At 39.6% G+C, this 16574-nt stretch overlaps 1 protein-coding gene across 1 annotated transcript in view; it reads left to right on the forward strand.

The window, feature by feature from the left end:
• Window positions 1-14785, forward strand: part of GABRG3 (gamma-aminobutyric acid type A receptor subunit gamma3) — a 527538-nt gene extending 512753 nt beyond the window's left edge. The window contains exons 7-10 of the mRNA XM_073353127.1: window positions 717-869; window positions 9545-9741; window positions 11964-11993; window positions 14463-14785. Of these exons, the coding sequence (XP_073209228.1) occupies window positions 717-869; window positions 9545-9741; window positions 11964-11993; window positions 14463-14741 (659 nt within the window). The 3' untranslated portion in view covers window positions 14742-14785. The remainder of the gene's footprint in view (window positions 1-716; window positions 870-9544; window positions 9742-11963; window positions 11994-14462) is intronic.
• The last annotated feature ends 1789 nt before the right edge of the window (window positions 14786-16574 follow it).

Consider the following 16574-nt stretch of genomic DNA (forward strand, 5'->3'; position numbering starts at 1 on the left):
GTTACCAATCACAAAGAACATAGAAAATATTGTTAAGAGGCCTCGAGAGAGGATGCTATACTTTGTCTTGTTACTGTGTGATAGAAAACTTGATTTGAGGCTAATTAAGGCTTTCCCACATTGAGCTTTCAATGTCTGTGAACAAGTTCTCAGTTTATGGGGAAAGTTTGTGTGCTTCATCTTGCATAAGGACCCCTAGCAGCTGGTGTAGAGCAGCATTATGGTTCTAGGGGGAAAAGGTGAAGCCGATCAAATCCAGAATCAGGTGTTTGGAAGGGAAGGTGCATCCATAGGAGGGAAGGCAGAGGGAAGGTGAAATGGCCACTGCAAGTTTGTCGGAAGTTGGTAGCCTAGTGATACTTGCCATGGAATCATTCTGAAGTTCCAGCCTCAGGAAGCAGAGAGGCCTCGGGAAAACCCATTAGTCAAGCTCAGGTGAGAGGAAGAACCTTGTGTCCACTCCCCGCCTCACACCAGCTGTCCAGAAACATTGAAATTTCTATCAAAGGGATAAAACACAGGAAGTTCTGAGTAAGAAAGCTTTAATTCAGCTGCATTGTGCCTGGGCTTTTTTGCACAGATGGTCTCAGAACACAAGGAAATATTTCATACACTGCATATTTGAAACAATACTTGCTCTAAAGATTACCAGTGAGGCGAATGAGTAACGGAAGTTCATCACAATATCCTTTTTGGCTTCTTTCCTGTTGTTGCAGGTGATTACATAGTCATGACTATATACTTCGATTTAAGTAGAAGAATGGGATACTTCACTATTCAAACATACATACCCTGCATCTTAACAGTTGTGTTATCCTGGGTATCGTTCTGGATTAAAAAAGATGCCACACCAGCAAGAACAGCACTAGGTAAGGTCTTAATTCTTTCTGTTCTATGTCTGCTTTACCTGCTTTACCTGCTTTACCATTTGAAAATTTCATCTCCTTTCCGATTAGAAAACCAATGTCTCTGGGCACTAGATATATACTGTACATCGTCACAGCCAGTTCCTACAGACCCAAAAGCCAGTTGTGACAAGGGAATTTGGTATTTGAGTTTTAAAGTGACAATTAAAAATGAATGACTCTGCCACTTGTTTTGCTTGCATAATAGCTCAAAATAAATGATTGCCTCCCTAATCCTTCTGTGGTTTCTCTAGTCGGATTTTTGAATGATTGGCACAGTAGACTGCTTCCTTCCTTCCGTCCTTAAGCTGCTGTTCCTTATGTTATAGTTATAGACAGACAAATGTTGATGGAATAAGAAGAAAATTGTCCAAAATGATGATGCTTGAGTTCCTAGAGCTAGGTACATAAATAAGAGTCCTGTTTTTCGGAGGTGCTGGCAGCTCTCTAGCAGCTCTGAAAATCAGGTCGCTTATATACGTGTCAAAGTGTGGATTTAGGTGCTTAACTTTAGGCTCTGTTAAAAATAATTGGGCAGAATTTTCAAGGTCTAACACAAACACTGCAGGTTGTGCAAGTATCAGGAACGCAGGGGCGGGGTTGTAACAGGAGATTAACTACGTACACATTAAAACAAAAGGAAAGACACTTGGGGCTCCATTGTGGCTGGTATGCCAGAACCCTGGTCAGTGTGCCCATCCCAGAAATAGCACATGGGAGATTTTGCCTCAAGGAAGCATAATCTTTCCAAGAGCTGCTCTGCACCCAATGGGGCACTCACTTTGCACAACTCTTATGCTGACACAAATAGCCTCTCCCTTTAGAGAAAATACCGGAGGTGGGGGATGGCAGATGGAGGAGGATCAGGGCTGTGGTCTCATTATCCCCTTTTGGCTGAGTAGTTCCCTAGGAATGAACAGGGACTTCTGTTGCGGGGGCGGGAGGACTCCTATAACAGGGGGAGGCCTTTTTCACAAAGCTTTCTGGCCCTCCTAGCAGCTATGCATGGGTTATCACCATCTGCTCCTTTTCTATACAGGAAAAAATATTTTAAAATGACTTCTTGAACTGAAAATGATCATGAGTCCTTATCTCAACCTGTTTCTGCAAGCTATCTTACTAAGATCACACTGGGGAGCTAGACTCTTTGAGGAATTCCTCATACCCTCCAGTTTGTTCTCTCCCAAAGTCACAACAGGAAGCCATTTAGTTCAAGACTGCAACATTTATTGGCTGTTCAGAATGCCTCAGTCCAGCATTATCATTTCTTCCAGCACATGAGTGAACCAGGGCAGCCACCTACCTCCTGAGCGATGTAGCTTCCAGAAATTTGCTGGAAGGCATATGCTGTAGGCATAAATATGCTGTAGGCATAAAGATGAAAATTTCAAATGTGCTTAAGGGATTTAGGAGCTTAAATCTCACCAGAAGGTATTGGGCTACTAAATCCCTTAAGCATGTTTGAAAATTTTAGCAAAGTCCATAACTCAGTGAGGCATGGGATGTATGCCTATGTTGCTGTGCAGCCATTTATTAAGGTTTGTCAGCACCTGGCTTGAACCATTCTGCATCACATAAATAAGCAAAACTGACATCTTAAAATGATGGTCCAGCTCATCATGATGAATGACAGCAGAAATATGTTACTAAAAATATGTTTTAAGTATAGGCTTTCCACTAGCTACCACTTTGTTTCAGCAATGAATCCAAATGTCAGCTGTTCCTGCTGTAAGTACACAGCCCATCTTGCTACAGGGCTAAATGAGCCTTTATTCTTAGTGAATGACAGGGAACATCTCTTCAGCTCATAGATGGTTCATTATGATGGAGATATGCAACAGGAGCAGTAACGGGAAGAGAGTTGGGAGAACTTGCAATAAGACTGCTGAGAGCATACATTAGTTAATTAAAAACAAATAACGCAACACTAAAAAATCACTTCCCATGAGCTCAACACAAAATCATAAATGTCCCAACTCCACTCCAGAAATTCACAAACCTTAGCAAACCTTTTGACAAATGTGCTCTGATTTTCTTGCGTGTAACGCTCCGAATCCTGCTGAGTGTTGCATTGGTAAGCTTTGAATTGAACAGCTATATACTATAAATGTCCTTCAGAATTCCAGATATGCATCATTTGAACTCCATTTTCCAAAAACAAAAGACTAGAGGCCTGATTCTTATTTACAGTACTGTGCCTCTACATTGTTACTCTAGCAGTAGAAAGGGGCTTTAAAATCTACACCCATTTTAAGACGATTTTCAACTGCCAGTGGGGTATAAGGATGCCTTAGTGTAAATGAGAATCAGGCCTTAGAGTACTAATGCAATTCTCTTAAATTAGTGTATTAATAGAGACAAGGAAAGATTAACCACAGTGTGTCAATAAACGTGTGAGACAATATTGTGTACTGAAGAATCACAAATCACCCATCTGGATAATGTTTCACAATGCCTGATTTTCATTAAAAACAACAAACTAGGAGAAAAAAAGCGTCAAGTGCTTTCTCTTACTAGAAACAGCTTGCTTTGTGCTATCTCTCAGAAAGCTTCCTGTACTTATACTGCACAGGTCCATTTCCAAACTAATTAGACAAGAGTGAAGGTTAGAATTTTAGTCACACCAATGTATTGTCTTTGAATTTTCCTGAAAACCACTATCCAATAGGAACAAGACATTCTGATAGCAATGGGTGGGTGTCAAATTAGAAACTAAGCTAAAGTTTTCCAAGCAGTCTAGATGTATTAGGTGCCCAACTCCTTTTGGTTAGATAGACTCCAGAGAAATCCATTTAGATACACTCTGAGAAATAATTAAACCTTTAGTTACTGGTCTAAAAATATAAAGGTTTCAGAGTAGCAGCCGTGTTAGTCTATATTCGCAAAAAAAAAAGGAGTACTTGTGGCATCTTAGAGACTAACAATTTTATTTGAGCATAAGCTTTCATGAGCTACAGCTCATTTCATCGGATGCATTCAGTGAATGCATTCAGCTGTAGCTCACAAAAGCTTATGCTCAAATAAATTTGTTAGTCTCTAAGGTGCCACAAGTCCTCCTTTTCTTTTTTAAAAAATATAAACTACAAAAAGCGACTAGAAAGTAGTGCATAGGTGGGACATATGTCTTTGTGCACCATTAGAGCCCAAATGTCTCCCAATGGTCAGTTTACTGTAAATCTTCAGAATAGCCACATTAGTGCTCTTTATTTGCTTTAGTGCACTTACATAATTTGAACAAGAAATCTGTCTGAATTGAAAAGTAGCATACATTGTACCCGCTTCTAAAAATAGTTGTGTGCATTTGTGTGTAACACAGCTAACGGCTACTCACTGAAATAATCCTGGGTTTTCTAGATCATTAGTGCTAATCAGTCAAAATTATTTATAGACTCGGGGAAGGGGGCAAATTTGCCCCCAGTGTAACTTCATTGACTTAAATGGCATTACGTCAGGGAAAAAATTTCACTCCCTGAAATTAATGAGTAATGTGCTGAGCTATTGGCAACTGCTCTGGGTTGTATGAAATAAAGGCTTTACCCCCCTTCTGCACAGTTATCAGTAATAAGCTACTTATATACTAAAATAATGAAATAGGGGATATTTGGTTCTGAGAGGACAATAGAACTGTAGTAATAATCCCTATTATGGCGCATACACAAACACTAGCACCTGAATATGAAGATCTCAAAGTGTTGGGGTTTCTTTTTAGAAAGATGGGTATCATTTTCCCTGCTTTACAAACCAACGGATGAGGAACAGAGAGATGAAGTTACCCTCACATCACACTGAGTCAGTGTCAGAGATGGGCAGAGAATGCACGAGTCCTGACTTTCAGTTATGTGTTCTAATCACTAGACTATGCTCCCTCCTTGTGTAAATGCCTCCCTTTACAGAGCTGGAACTGCTTTCTAGTATTTCTACTTCTCATTAACTATGAAAATTACCTTCTTCCAAAGCTACCAATCTAGATATGTTGGCAGGCGTTTGAAGAGAAGAAAAATTATACTGGGTAAACTATGGGGGTGTTTTTCTTGAAATTCAGAGGGTTTAATTTAACTGAAGCTTTCAGCAAACTGCCTTCTTTTTATATATATAAAAGATTTATATATATATATATGGTGTGTTAGCACATACCATTATCTGATACCATTATGATTGTTACCATATAGCATCTGAAATTGCAAGTGTCAAAAAGACAGCAGTTGTCAAGCCCGACGATGGCACTTAATAAAAACTCACATCATTTTCCTTTCAATTCCATCCTTCAGTCACTTACATTTTGAAAATGAATTTAGTGCTCATGAAAGGTGCTGAGATTGGAAGATGGAGAAAATGAAATCCGTATCTACAAACTAGCTACAGCTTGGGCATCAGTAGTATGTCCTCAACGTGCCATTACTCCTGCCTGGCGGAAGGTACCCTTAGATGTAAGAGGGTAATTGAGCCTCTCTAACCATGTAATCCAGGTGTCCTCTAAGACTGCCAGATTCAGACCACTAATTTTCTTTGCATAGTGAAGTCCTGTAAGCAGCTATTGGATGGTAAAATATTAATGTAAGTATTGATCATGATTCAGTCATACCAATGACCTAAAGGTAAAACATTTTTCACCCATTGTGAATCCCCTGAGCTATCTTAGTTTGCTGGAAAGTTTTATTTCATTTATAAAATAGTAAATTTAGTATTGATGTCATTGACAGCAAATACATTTTAACACATACACTTCTCTGAGGGTGTTAATGCCAGCTGTGACATGAAGCTGTTGAAATGAGATCAGGATGACTCTGACAGTAAATTCAGATCTTTGGTAGGTTTTAAAAGTCTGCTGAAATATGACAGACAGTTTTGGAGCATTGCAAATTTTAGAACAGGGTGGAAGGAAGGATAAGAGATCTATCATAGGGCCTCCTGGACATCATCCCCAAAAATGATCTCACACAGAACAGCAGTGAGGCCAGGGTAAAGAATCTAGATACTATTTTGGGGAAAAAATAGGTGTTGGTTCTTACTGATGTATATGGCATCTAGATATACACTGTTGATGTATAGTGTTTTATGCCTTTTTTTTCCATTCCTGCTCCCTATGTGATACTATAAAACAGATTTTCATGTTTAAAAACAGCGTTTCTATTGCTTATACACAATTAAAGACTGGACTAAATTTGTATTACTTCAAAAATAGCTCTCAGTGCTTGTTTATTGTATCTGTTCTCAGGGTAGCCATTCCCACCATTCACATCACTCTGGTTACACTCTATTTTTAGTGTGATAACTCAATCAGAGCTCACTCAGGTATGTCTCCGAAAGCTGGAATTTACACCTGCCAGCTCCAGTGCAGACATACCCTAAGCAATGGCATCTTATTTGCATAAAGTCTGACTATTTGAACTCTGTGAAGGTGGAGATGAAATCCAGCCCCAAGCCAGGGGTGAAAAGATGCTACACACTTTCCCCTGTGGCTGCCCTTTCAAGTGCCACTGCGTCTGCAACTCTGACCCAGCTCCTGCCTATTCCTACTATGGTCTTCTGTCTAACTAGGTTCTGATCCTAGCACCCATCAGTATGGTATCCAAGTGTCATACTGCATGGAGTTGCAATATCTATCTTTGGGGTCCATAGATTTAAATGAATGGTTTATGTATGATTGTGTTCAACTCCATGGGGGAGGGGTACCATGACTCCTCCAGAAACTAAAAGCAGTGGGCGGTAATTAAGGCAAATCAGCCAGCTTATAAACCTCCCTCCCAGAGAAGTTCCCCTTCCGGGGGCGAGGGTGGGCGAGGGCTCACATATACTGGTTCAAACTGGATTCTCCAGAGAACAACAGTCAAAGGAAGGACTTTTGGATAAATATCCTGAGTTTAAACTGACTCAGGGACTTCTTTCTTATCCAGCAAATGGACAGGAACCCCTGTCCAAGGGTGGGGGGGGCATTCCTTGCAGAAGGGGTGGAAGGACTTGGCCTACTTGGGTCCCATAAGACCGATGGGTGCCCTCTGGTAAGCTTTCATCATGCATATAGAAAAGTTTATTGTTTTTATATGTTTTCTCTGTAATGCTTTTACCTTAAGAATAAATGTGCTCTCTTAGAAGAAGTTGTGGTAACTTGTATCTGCTGGCAATACACTAGTCATAGCCCGTGGAGAGAAAGCAAAGGCAGACTTGCTTGCTAGGGATATTGCAGTGTAGTTCAGGGAGCAGTGCAGCCTTAAAACATGGTGTCAGGAGGGAGTGAGAAACAAGTTTCCGCCATGGAGAGGTAATGTCTGGGAGCCCTTGAGGGACCATGGACAGGGAATACAGGTGCAGTTATCCTGAAACTATGACAAAGTACCCTCCAAGACTAAGAACAAAAATCTCTGTCTTCTTTTTCAGGAAGTGTAGTTTAGGGGTTTGGTTTTTTAATATAAAATAAAAGATTGAGTGAGCCGTGGGAGTGTAAAAGTGTTGTTGCCAGAACACTCAGTCAAAGAGATGCATTTTGCATGGAGGCTGTGATTGTGGCCAGGTTCTTAGTTACTTTCCGTTCATTTAGATGAGGAGTTCCAATGTCTGGGCGAAGCTCCCATGGTCCCAAATTGTCCCTTTTGTCTGTAATTTCATTGTGCCTGTAGAACAGACTGATCACTGGAGGCCATAGTGAGAGAGAGAGAGTCTCCCTGTTAGCAAAGAACAACTCTGTGAATCAAGACAGAGACTATGAACTGGCTGTGGGTTCATGGGGGAATCAGTGCAAAGCTCTGCTGTGATGTGTTGCTGAGCAGGGATGTGGTTGTGTTCTGAAGGAGCAGAAGCTTTTTCAGGATATTGGACTTCCTACCTTGATACAGAGAATCATAGTAGTTGAGCATGGAGTTACGGGTGCATGGATTACTGGGGCCACATCTGTCTCTGATAGGTTCAGGCATGACATTTTAGAAGTGGAAGTTTTTTGCCTCCATTATTATTTGGGTATCTAGGTATCTCCAAGGTCTGAGAGCCACTGAGTTCAGTGGCTCTTATGGAAGAGAAAAATTACTCAGAGCACTCCCTTCTTTCCATCAGCATCACCTCAGGCTTGTCTGGTTCAGCTTCAGCAAACTGCTCTTTATCCTGATGCTGATGTCAGAGGCACATTTTAGACCCCTGACAGATAGCATTATTTACCCTTTGACATAAAGGAGATGTAGAGCTGCATGGTGTAAACATTCTGCTAGCACTTCAGCTTCTAGCTCTCCCCGTGGTTTTATAGCTCTTAAATATGATATGGGAGAGGACTGGATCCTTGTGAATCACTTTAGTCCATAACAAACACTACAAATCAAGTGCCGACAGTTTTTTATGAAGAAAAGAGTAAAGTTAGGTAAATGTAATCCATAGACATTGCTATATCGGTATCAAAAAGAGTGCTATATGTGGGCAGTAATTTTACTGTGAAGCATAGGTTTTGTCACCCCACTGATATTTCAAACGCTGCATGCTGCTGCAAAACATTCTTCTTCTTTTTGTTGTTAACATTGTTTATATCTATACTGTTTTAAATCATGTCTTTTGGAGTGTATTTCAAAGGGTGCTTTACATTCTTCCAAGCCATCCCGGAGTTCTTATTTTTAATTTTTCTGTAAAAGCCTTGTGATTCCCCCAAAAAAGTATTGTCAATACTAGTCCAAAAATGGAAACATTGTCTTTATTTCTCAGGCAGAGCGACTTCCAGATTTGAACAATGCACACAAACAGCTTTCACTTCCAGTACAAACCAGATTGTGTGGTTTCAGCATATTTTACATCAAGATCATTCATATTAGATTAAATATTAGTCTGTCCATCCAAGATACCATATTTGAAAGAATGGATTCTGAACTAAACTGGCCACTTTCTTCAAATTACAGTAGCAGTTCATATAAGCCACAATTTTCATCCGGGCTACATACATGGGGTCAGAGAGAGAATTTTAATGTGTAAGGCCTCAATCCTGTAAATTGATAACATCTGGACAAACTGCTGCTGCTGTTGATTGATATTGACCTCAGCTAGTGAGGCTGTGCATGGAAGCAACAGTTGGCCAGCAAGCTGCCAATTGCAGGACTAGGGCCTAAATCCTTATTGACAATTACAGCTGGTCAAAAAAAAATAATAAAAAAATCAAAATTTCCTTTGACAAACAAGGGCTTTTTGACTTTGTGTGTGAAATTTTGTTTTCATCAACATTTTTCAGTTTTTAATTGAAAAACCCAAACCCTAATTTTTCCAGGTTTAGGTATTTCCCCACTTTTCTGTCTCCTTTCACCCCGCACCTGCCACTGAAACAGGAGAAAGAAAAGGGGAATAGGGAGGGAAAGGCACTGAATAGGGAGGGGCACTGAAAAAAGAAAAATGTAGGAATTTCAGGAGAGGGGTATTAAAAATACCAAAGGCAAATGTTTCATTGGGTTTGAAATATTTTGTGCAAACTATTTACCTGCTCTACTGAGGATTTAATTTTTCACTCAATGTTTTATGTTAACCACTATTCAGTGATCCATTGATATCATATGGGGATGATCAGTTTCCTGTAACTGCTTGGTGGGATGTTAGTCCCCTATCTTGTGTATGTTTCCAAAGTTTCTGCTTTGCTATTAAGAAATGATATGTATACATTTAAATGCAATTTCTGTGTGCAGGTATTACCACTGTATTGACCATGACAACATTGAGTACCATTGCAAGAAAGTCTTTACCCCGTGTCTCCTACGTCACTGCCATGGATCTGTTTGTGACTGTATGCTTTTTATTTGTCTTTGCTGCTCTGATGGAGTATGCAACCCTGAACTACTACTCAAGCTGCAGGAAGCCAAACTGTACCAAGAAGAAAAAGTCGGTAAGATGTGGTCACCTAAGATTACTAATGAAGGGCACAGAGCATAATACAGAGAGGGAATCTTTCACACAGCCAGTCATGGCAATGGTCCATCCATATGCTTTTGCAAAGTAACACCCCACTCCCCCTTGCCCAGACCCTCCCTAATTCTTGATCAATTCCAGCAAGCAGGTGGGAAAGTAGTTCCTGTAGGCATCAAGCATGCTGCTGCCAAATGCAATACCTTCCACAACTGCAGTCCTTCTTTCTATTCCTTTCCCTGCCTTTCAGCTGTGCAGCTGAGTGGAAAGGAAAGTGGCTCCCCCACTGAAAAAAAATCTAGAGATACTTAAGTAGCATAGATTCCTTGCCCAGCCCCAGTTGCAAGGATTTTTGAATAAGGCCTTAAGGAGTGAAAGTGGGGGAAGAGGGAGACAGGCCCCTGAGCTGAGGGAATGAGGAACTGAGAGGGTGCAGCAGAGGTGTATACAACAGAATGTGAGGGGTGAATGGGGGGGTTGGGGCACATCACAGGAAGAGCAGAGAATGACGAGTTGCAGTAAGGATGAAGGGTGGGTGAGTTTATATGTATGGGAGTGCAGAAAGTGAAGAGTGGGGCTTCAGAAAATAAATAGGAAGTGTGTATGAATGTACAGAGGGTGGAGAGAGTGAAAGGTGGATGTGTACCTGGTTGGGGGTGTGACAGAGAGAGTAAGTGGTGGGTGTGACGAGTGTGAGCATCAGTGCTGCATGGAGATGGTGCTGAAGTTAACGTGAGTGGAGGCAGAAGTGATATCCTGTGTATGAATTGCCAAATCTATTAACAAACAAATTTACCATGCACTTTTCATTGCATCACCTGCCCCTCAAAAGAAATTATCTCCCCAGGATTTATTTAACCCCAACCTGCCACCGAAATGATTCCTTCTTCCTCTTCTCTCTCCCCAGTCTGAAATTCCCACCAAAAAATTATACCCGTACATGGCCCAGGTCAGACAAAGTTCAGTCCTGCATCTTTAATAGCTTTTCCATATACATAAACACACCAGCTATTAAGTCTGTTATCTGATGGCTCTTCATCTCTAGAAACATGAGTTTTATACTACTCAGAAGCGTTGATTCCCAGGTCTCTACCACTCCAGTGGGAACCAAAACTTGTTCCTAGCTCTATAAGCAAATGAGATAGTAAACTTTAAAACGGTCATTTTTAAGTTCAGAAAACAGCTTTAGGTCATTTTTAGAGTGTTTGTTTCCCTCTGAGCCCAGTACAATTGGACTCATGGCAGCAAAGGCACCTGCCAGAGGGACATACAAGTAGTCCCCTCCAAAAACTCTAAAATAAACTGTTCTTAAATATTTTCCCAGGAGAATGTTGTTGTTCACTTTATGAGACATTACAGTGGAGTGAAGTGCAAATTCAGAAAGCAAGAGATCAAAGATAGAACTAGTGACGAGGAAACTGAGGAAGTAGAAGTAGCTCACTCACTCAAAACATTTAATGGAAAAAAGGAGTCAGAGAGGTTGACGGAAGTTTTGTTTTTTCAGGCTGGGGGAAGGAAACATGTTCATTTGAAATCAAAGAGGTGAAACATGAGAGAAGAGAGGGTGAGAAGAAGGGGATTAAAGAGAGGTCAAGGGAAAAGAGGAAGAAGGAAGGAGAAGACAGGATTCAGGAAATAAGTCATGAAGTGGAAAGACAGTAAAATAAAGGACTAATAGGGGAAAAATGAGTACAAGCTAGAATAATAGATAGCCAAGAGCCAATTCAATGAAAATTCCATTAAACTTCTAAAATAGTCCTTATACATGTATGTTGTATATGAAAGGCAACATGAGAAGGGTGCTACTGAAAGTAATTCTACAGCATGCTAGAAGTGAGCTGCCTTTGAGAAAATGGAAAAGATAATAGTGTGGAAAGGCTGAATGCAGAAAATATGGCAGTTATTAGAAGGACACGTTTAAGGGGTATATGTCAAGATGAGGAAATAATGCTAACACTAGGGAGGTGTCTTAACTGAAAATCTGGCAGTTTGCTAAGTGACATGAGAATGAAGGCTGGCTTTGCTATTATTTACTAAATAAATGAAGTCAATGGGTGAAGAAGAATTCTGGGTGGATTAAAGGTTCTGTGGGAGTTTCATGCCTTTGTTAAGGGTTATTTTAAGAAACGTTATTAAAACTAGATGAATATAAAGCAGTAAAGATTTGTTTTCTTCTGAATGATTCTCTTATCTTTATTTGAGCTACCTGATGTCAGTTTTGGTCACATGATGGTGAGTACACTATTTTATTCAATAGCAACAAATGGATGCATGCACATATTGTTGACATCAGTTTGAAATTATTCATGAAATATGCTGTAATGTAATGTCAGGCTTGAGCCTGATTGTGAATGCTCTTCTTCTTTTTTGGTAAAAGGTCAGTTTATTTTCTGGCTTTGGGAGAGGAACATAAATGCCTCTGGCTATAAGCTCTTTCTAAACGATCTAGGATAGCCAAAACTGCCATCTCCTCCTGCCCTATTCTTACCCATGCAACTTTGCATGTCTGCTTTATAAAGTAATATATGGAAACTGTGAATACAAATTATATCATGAAGTTAAACTAACAAAAATGAAGAATTTACAGTTTTCATAGAACTATCATGGGACATATCCTAATAACTATCAAACTGTTAAATAGAGTTTGCATTCAAATTTTCCCCTCGTTTTTTGTTTTTGTTTTTGTTCTTTTTTGGAAAGTTACTCTTCCTCCTAGAGAACTTTGTACATCCCATGTCTGAAATTATTTTCTTCAGCCATTTTTGAATGATTGAGTTTGAATAATTAAGGAGTGCTTGGAGCAGGAGACTGGACCCTGGGTCTCTCACTGGAATAGAGTCATTCTCGCTATTGTGCATGCTCTCGCTCTCTCTGTCTGGTCCAACGATGCTAAGTATTTATCCACAGTAGAACAGCGTCAGCAGGAGAATTTGTGGCATCCCCCCCCACCCAATCAGCATATCTCATAGCTCAGTGATTTGGCATATTCCTGAGAAGCAAGTTCAAATCTGTTCCCCCTCTGGCAGAGGAGGGAATTGAATGTGGGTCTCCAGATGTGTGGTTTAGTCACTGGGCTAAGAGAAGAGTTATAAGGTGGGCATCACCTCTCATCCTTCCTTTGCCCTGTTTTGTGTAGAATGAGGTAAACACCTACCTCATTCTCACAAGAAATGACTTAAGTGCCTAAGCTGCCTGACTCCAGGAGAGGGGTTGCTGCTCATGGATCCCTAGCAGAAATAGGTGCCTCCCTACGGCCTGGACTTAAGCATCTATCACCATGAGAGAGGTGGGGTTTAGAACACACCTCTTTCATCCACATCTCTCATTGGCTCGCCCTGGGAGCTCGCCACCTCATGTGCTGGCATTTGTGGATCATATTGTTAGGTGCATAGCTCTCCTTTTTCATTGTATATGGAGCCTGAGCACTTAACTCCGTCTTTGTGGATCACAGTTTGTTCTTGTGATTTTCTAGGCACCTACAAGCTAGGCATTGTGATATTGGGTGTTGTAATGTGTAAGTTCCTTTGTGGATCCAGGCCAAAGTGGTAGTTTGCAAGCTGATAAAGCTGCAGTCAAATGTTATGATAGTGTTTTAGTAGCACAGTATTTAATGCAGAGCTAAAATGGATTTTCTGTGATACCATCCTGTATCATATTATTATTGTTATAGACACTGATATGCATGGTGATCTGGAGACAACAAGGTCTTATGCCAAGGAACTTGCATTCTTAATTAGATGGGTTAATATTAAAGATTAATAAATCCAAAGAGGTTATGAGGAGGGAAATAAGGGAGATGAAAAAAAAAGGAAGGAGAAACTGTACAATTTACTTATTTCATGTATACCTTGGGAATTTTGGCATGTGCTTTTGGGGCCTGATCTAAAGATCAAAGAGGTCAATGAGAGTGTTTCCACTGATTTTAGTAGAAGAGTTGAGTCTGGCAGAGATTTGATGCTTCGGAAAAAGGAGGTTATTACAGGAGAGGGCTGCATGAAAAGAAAATGGACCATGTAGAAGTCAAAGTGTTAAGGAGAGAATGGGTAGAAGAAAGATGAGCCCTACCATATAGGCAGAGGTAGAAAGATAGAGCCTTGAAGATTTCTGAGTATTATTATAAAGAGACTTAAAATACGTTTGCGTCCTGTGATGTTAATTTGAAAGTCTGTGCTTTCTTTTCTAGTCACTCTCAGCTGACTTTTTTTTCATTTTTTGTGATTATTCTCACTCATGCTAAGCTTAGGTGGCATTAATGCAGCATTATTTGCTGATATGGATGAGATTGCTCCATAAAATAACTGATGTGCCCATATGTCTGCTCTAACTATAGTTTTGACACCATTCTTAATTGTAACTTTAGAAAGAGGTGATTTTGATGATCATGTTGTGATATACTGGTAGTGTAAACACATACTTTAAATATGAAAATTGAGTACCTAATGGATAATATGCCTTGAAAACATCTGTGGAGAATACACACCCAGAATTAATTTAACTGATGACTGTATATCAAAATTACTCTATGGAAACCTATTTGCAAAGGCTGTGACATTGATCCTAAATCCAAAAGTGTCAGTTGCACATGCTCAACAAATCTCTAGAATCTATGGGCTTGTTCCTCAGCTGTTTACAGAGTGCTATGTCCACAATCCAAGGCAGCTTTTCAAATGTTTTCTCTTTTTTCCTCCCCCTTCTCCCCAGAACTATTCTGTACTTGATATAAGACCACCGCCTACAGTCATCACATTGAACAATGCCATGTACTGGCAAGAATTTGAAGACACTTGTGTCTATGAGTGTCTGGATGGAAAAGACTGCCAGAGCTTTTTCTGCTGTTATGAAGAATGTAAATCTGGCTCATGGAGGAGAGGACGGATTCACATAGACATCTTAGAACTGGATTCCTATTCCAGAGTCTTTTTTCCAACATCGTTCCTGCTGTTTAACCTGGTCTACTGGGTTGGATACCTCTATCTTTAAGTGTTGCCGGTTGTGATGAAGACTACTGTGTTTTCACACTTCTTGGGATAGTGAACATGAAAAAGTGAAGGAGGACATGGTCAGTTTCATCTCAAATTATAGAGGCCATGTTACCTTTTATCATCACAGAAATCAGTGAAGGATTTTAATATGTAGTTGCCTGAAAAAGAAAAACCTTGAAGAATTCTCCTGACTGCTATTAATTTTAAATACAAGATTCTTACTAAATTCAACTAAATTTGTAGTGTAAGCAATGTTTATTAATAATTCTAATATAATGGAACCTTTACTGTTCTCCCGTGGCATTGAAAGCTAAACAGCATTCAAGCAAAAAACAGAGGTCAAACATTTGATATGGGTTCTTCATTCTTATGTCCCTTTCAAAGTTTCCTCCATTCTCTGGGGCTTAAAGCAACACCCACTGGTGCTAGTTAGCCATGATGCAACTAGAGATGTCTAAGTCCAGACCAACCCAAGCCACCTGCTTTTATTGAGACCTGTTGCTGGGAGATCTTGTCTTAGTTGTCTCTTTGCATGGGAGAAATCACTATAAAATAAAGACAGTTTCTCTGATCCCATCAAACCATGTAAGGTCTCTTCTGCTTCAAAGTTATGGGATTCATAGGCTTAGCCCCCTTTCTGCACACGTTAATTTTAATTTGAGGTGAAAAAGCTGATTTACAAGAATGCTCAGAGTTTGATAACGTCAAAGATGTTGCCTATATCTGAAGTAGCTGCAAGTATTACTTGCAGAGCATTTCAGAGCTTTTTTTAAAAAATAACTGATCAAACATAGCAGGATGGTACGTGATTTCTGGGATAGTTTACTTGCAACTGGACAAGACTTCTGCTTGTTTGTGATATTGTAGCAGACTATAGCTGATAGGACATATGTAAGATTTACTACTTAATAGCACTAGGGGTATGTGATTTTCTGCAGATTACAATTTAATGCAAAGTTCACCCATGCATTTTTCTTCCCCTCCCTTCCCCCTTTAAGTGTTTTCATAGAGTGGAGAAAAAATAAATGTATTCTGTTGCTATAGAGCTAAATCTTGAAGTACTTAATTACAGAAGATTCCCACTGAAGTCAATGGGAGTCTTGTCTGAGTTAAGGACTGAAAAATTTTGACCTATATAGTTCAGTATAAGAGTTTGCGTACGTCAACACTGGATTTAAATCAAAACAGATATTGGATACAGAAAAGACTAGGGGATTTTTTTTTAACAATCAAATAGATTTTAACTTGGAAAAGCATTTTGTATTTTTGGAACATGTTTCACAAATTAAATTATTGAGAATTGTCCATCTTGCAACATTTTAAATATTTCTACAGTGTTAAGAAACTCTTACTTTTTCAGCAAACCCTCAGTAAATATTACTAAGCCAACAGAACTCACATTCTCTACCAAAACCAAATAGCAATGAGTTTTCAGTGCTCTTTGGTTGAAAAATAGCCACATAAAGTAATGAGTGTATTAGACTGTTAGATTAAAATGTGAGTCTCGCCCATGTGTATTTGAAAATAATGTACAGTACATATAATCCCTGTCCTCAAATGGAAACAAAGGTAAAATCCCACAAACGTACATGGTAATACCATGGTAACTACAAGGAACAGTAATTTAGTCATGTTCTTGGAAACACCAATGAATCTCAGTGCTGCTTCTCTCTGTTTTCAGAGTGTTTTTAATTAAACAAATAGCTCACAAGAAACCTAAAAGTAGCTTTTCAAAATATTATTTCTGGTATCATAAAAATACGGCCAAGTCAAATGATAACAGAAAAAGGAAGCTGGATATAGAAAAACTCTTGCATGTTTGGCTCCTGTG

This window comes from Lepidochelys kempii, chromosome 1 (genome assembly GCF_965140265.1).
Source record: "Lepidochelys kempii isolate rLepKem1 chromosome 1, rLepKem1.hap2, whole genome shotgun sequence".
In the NCBI taxonomy this organism is placed as follows: domain Eukaryota; kingdom Metazoa; phylum Chordata; order Testudines; family Cheloniidae; genus Lepidochelys; species Lepidochelys kempii.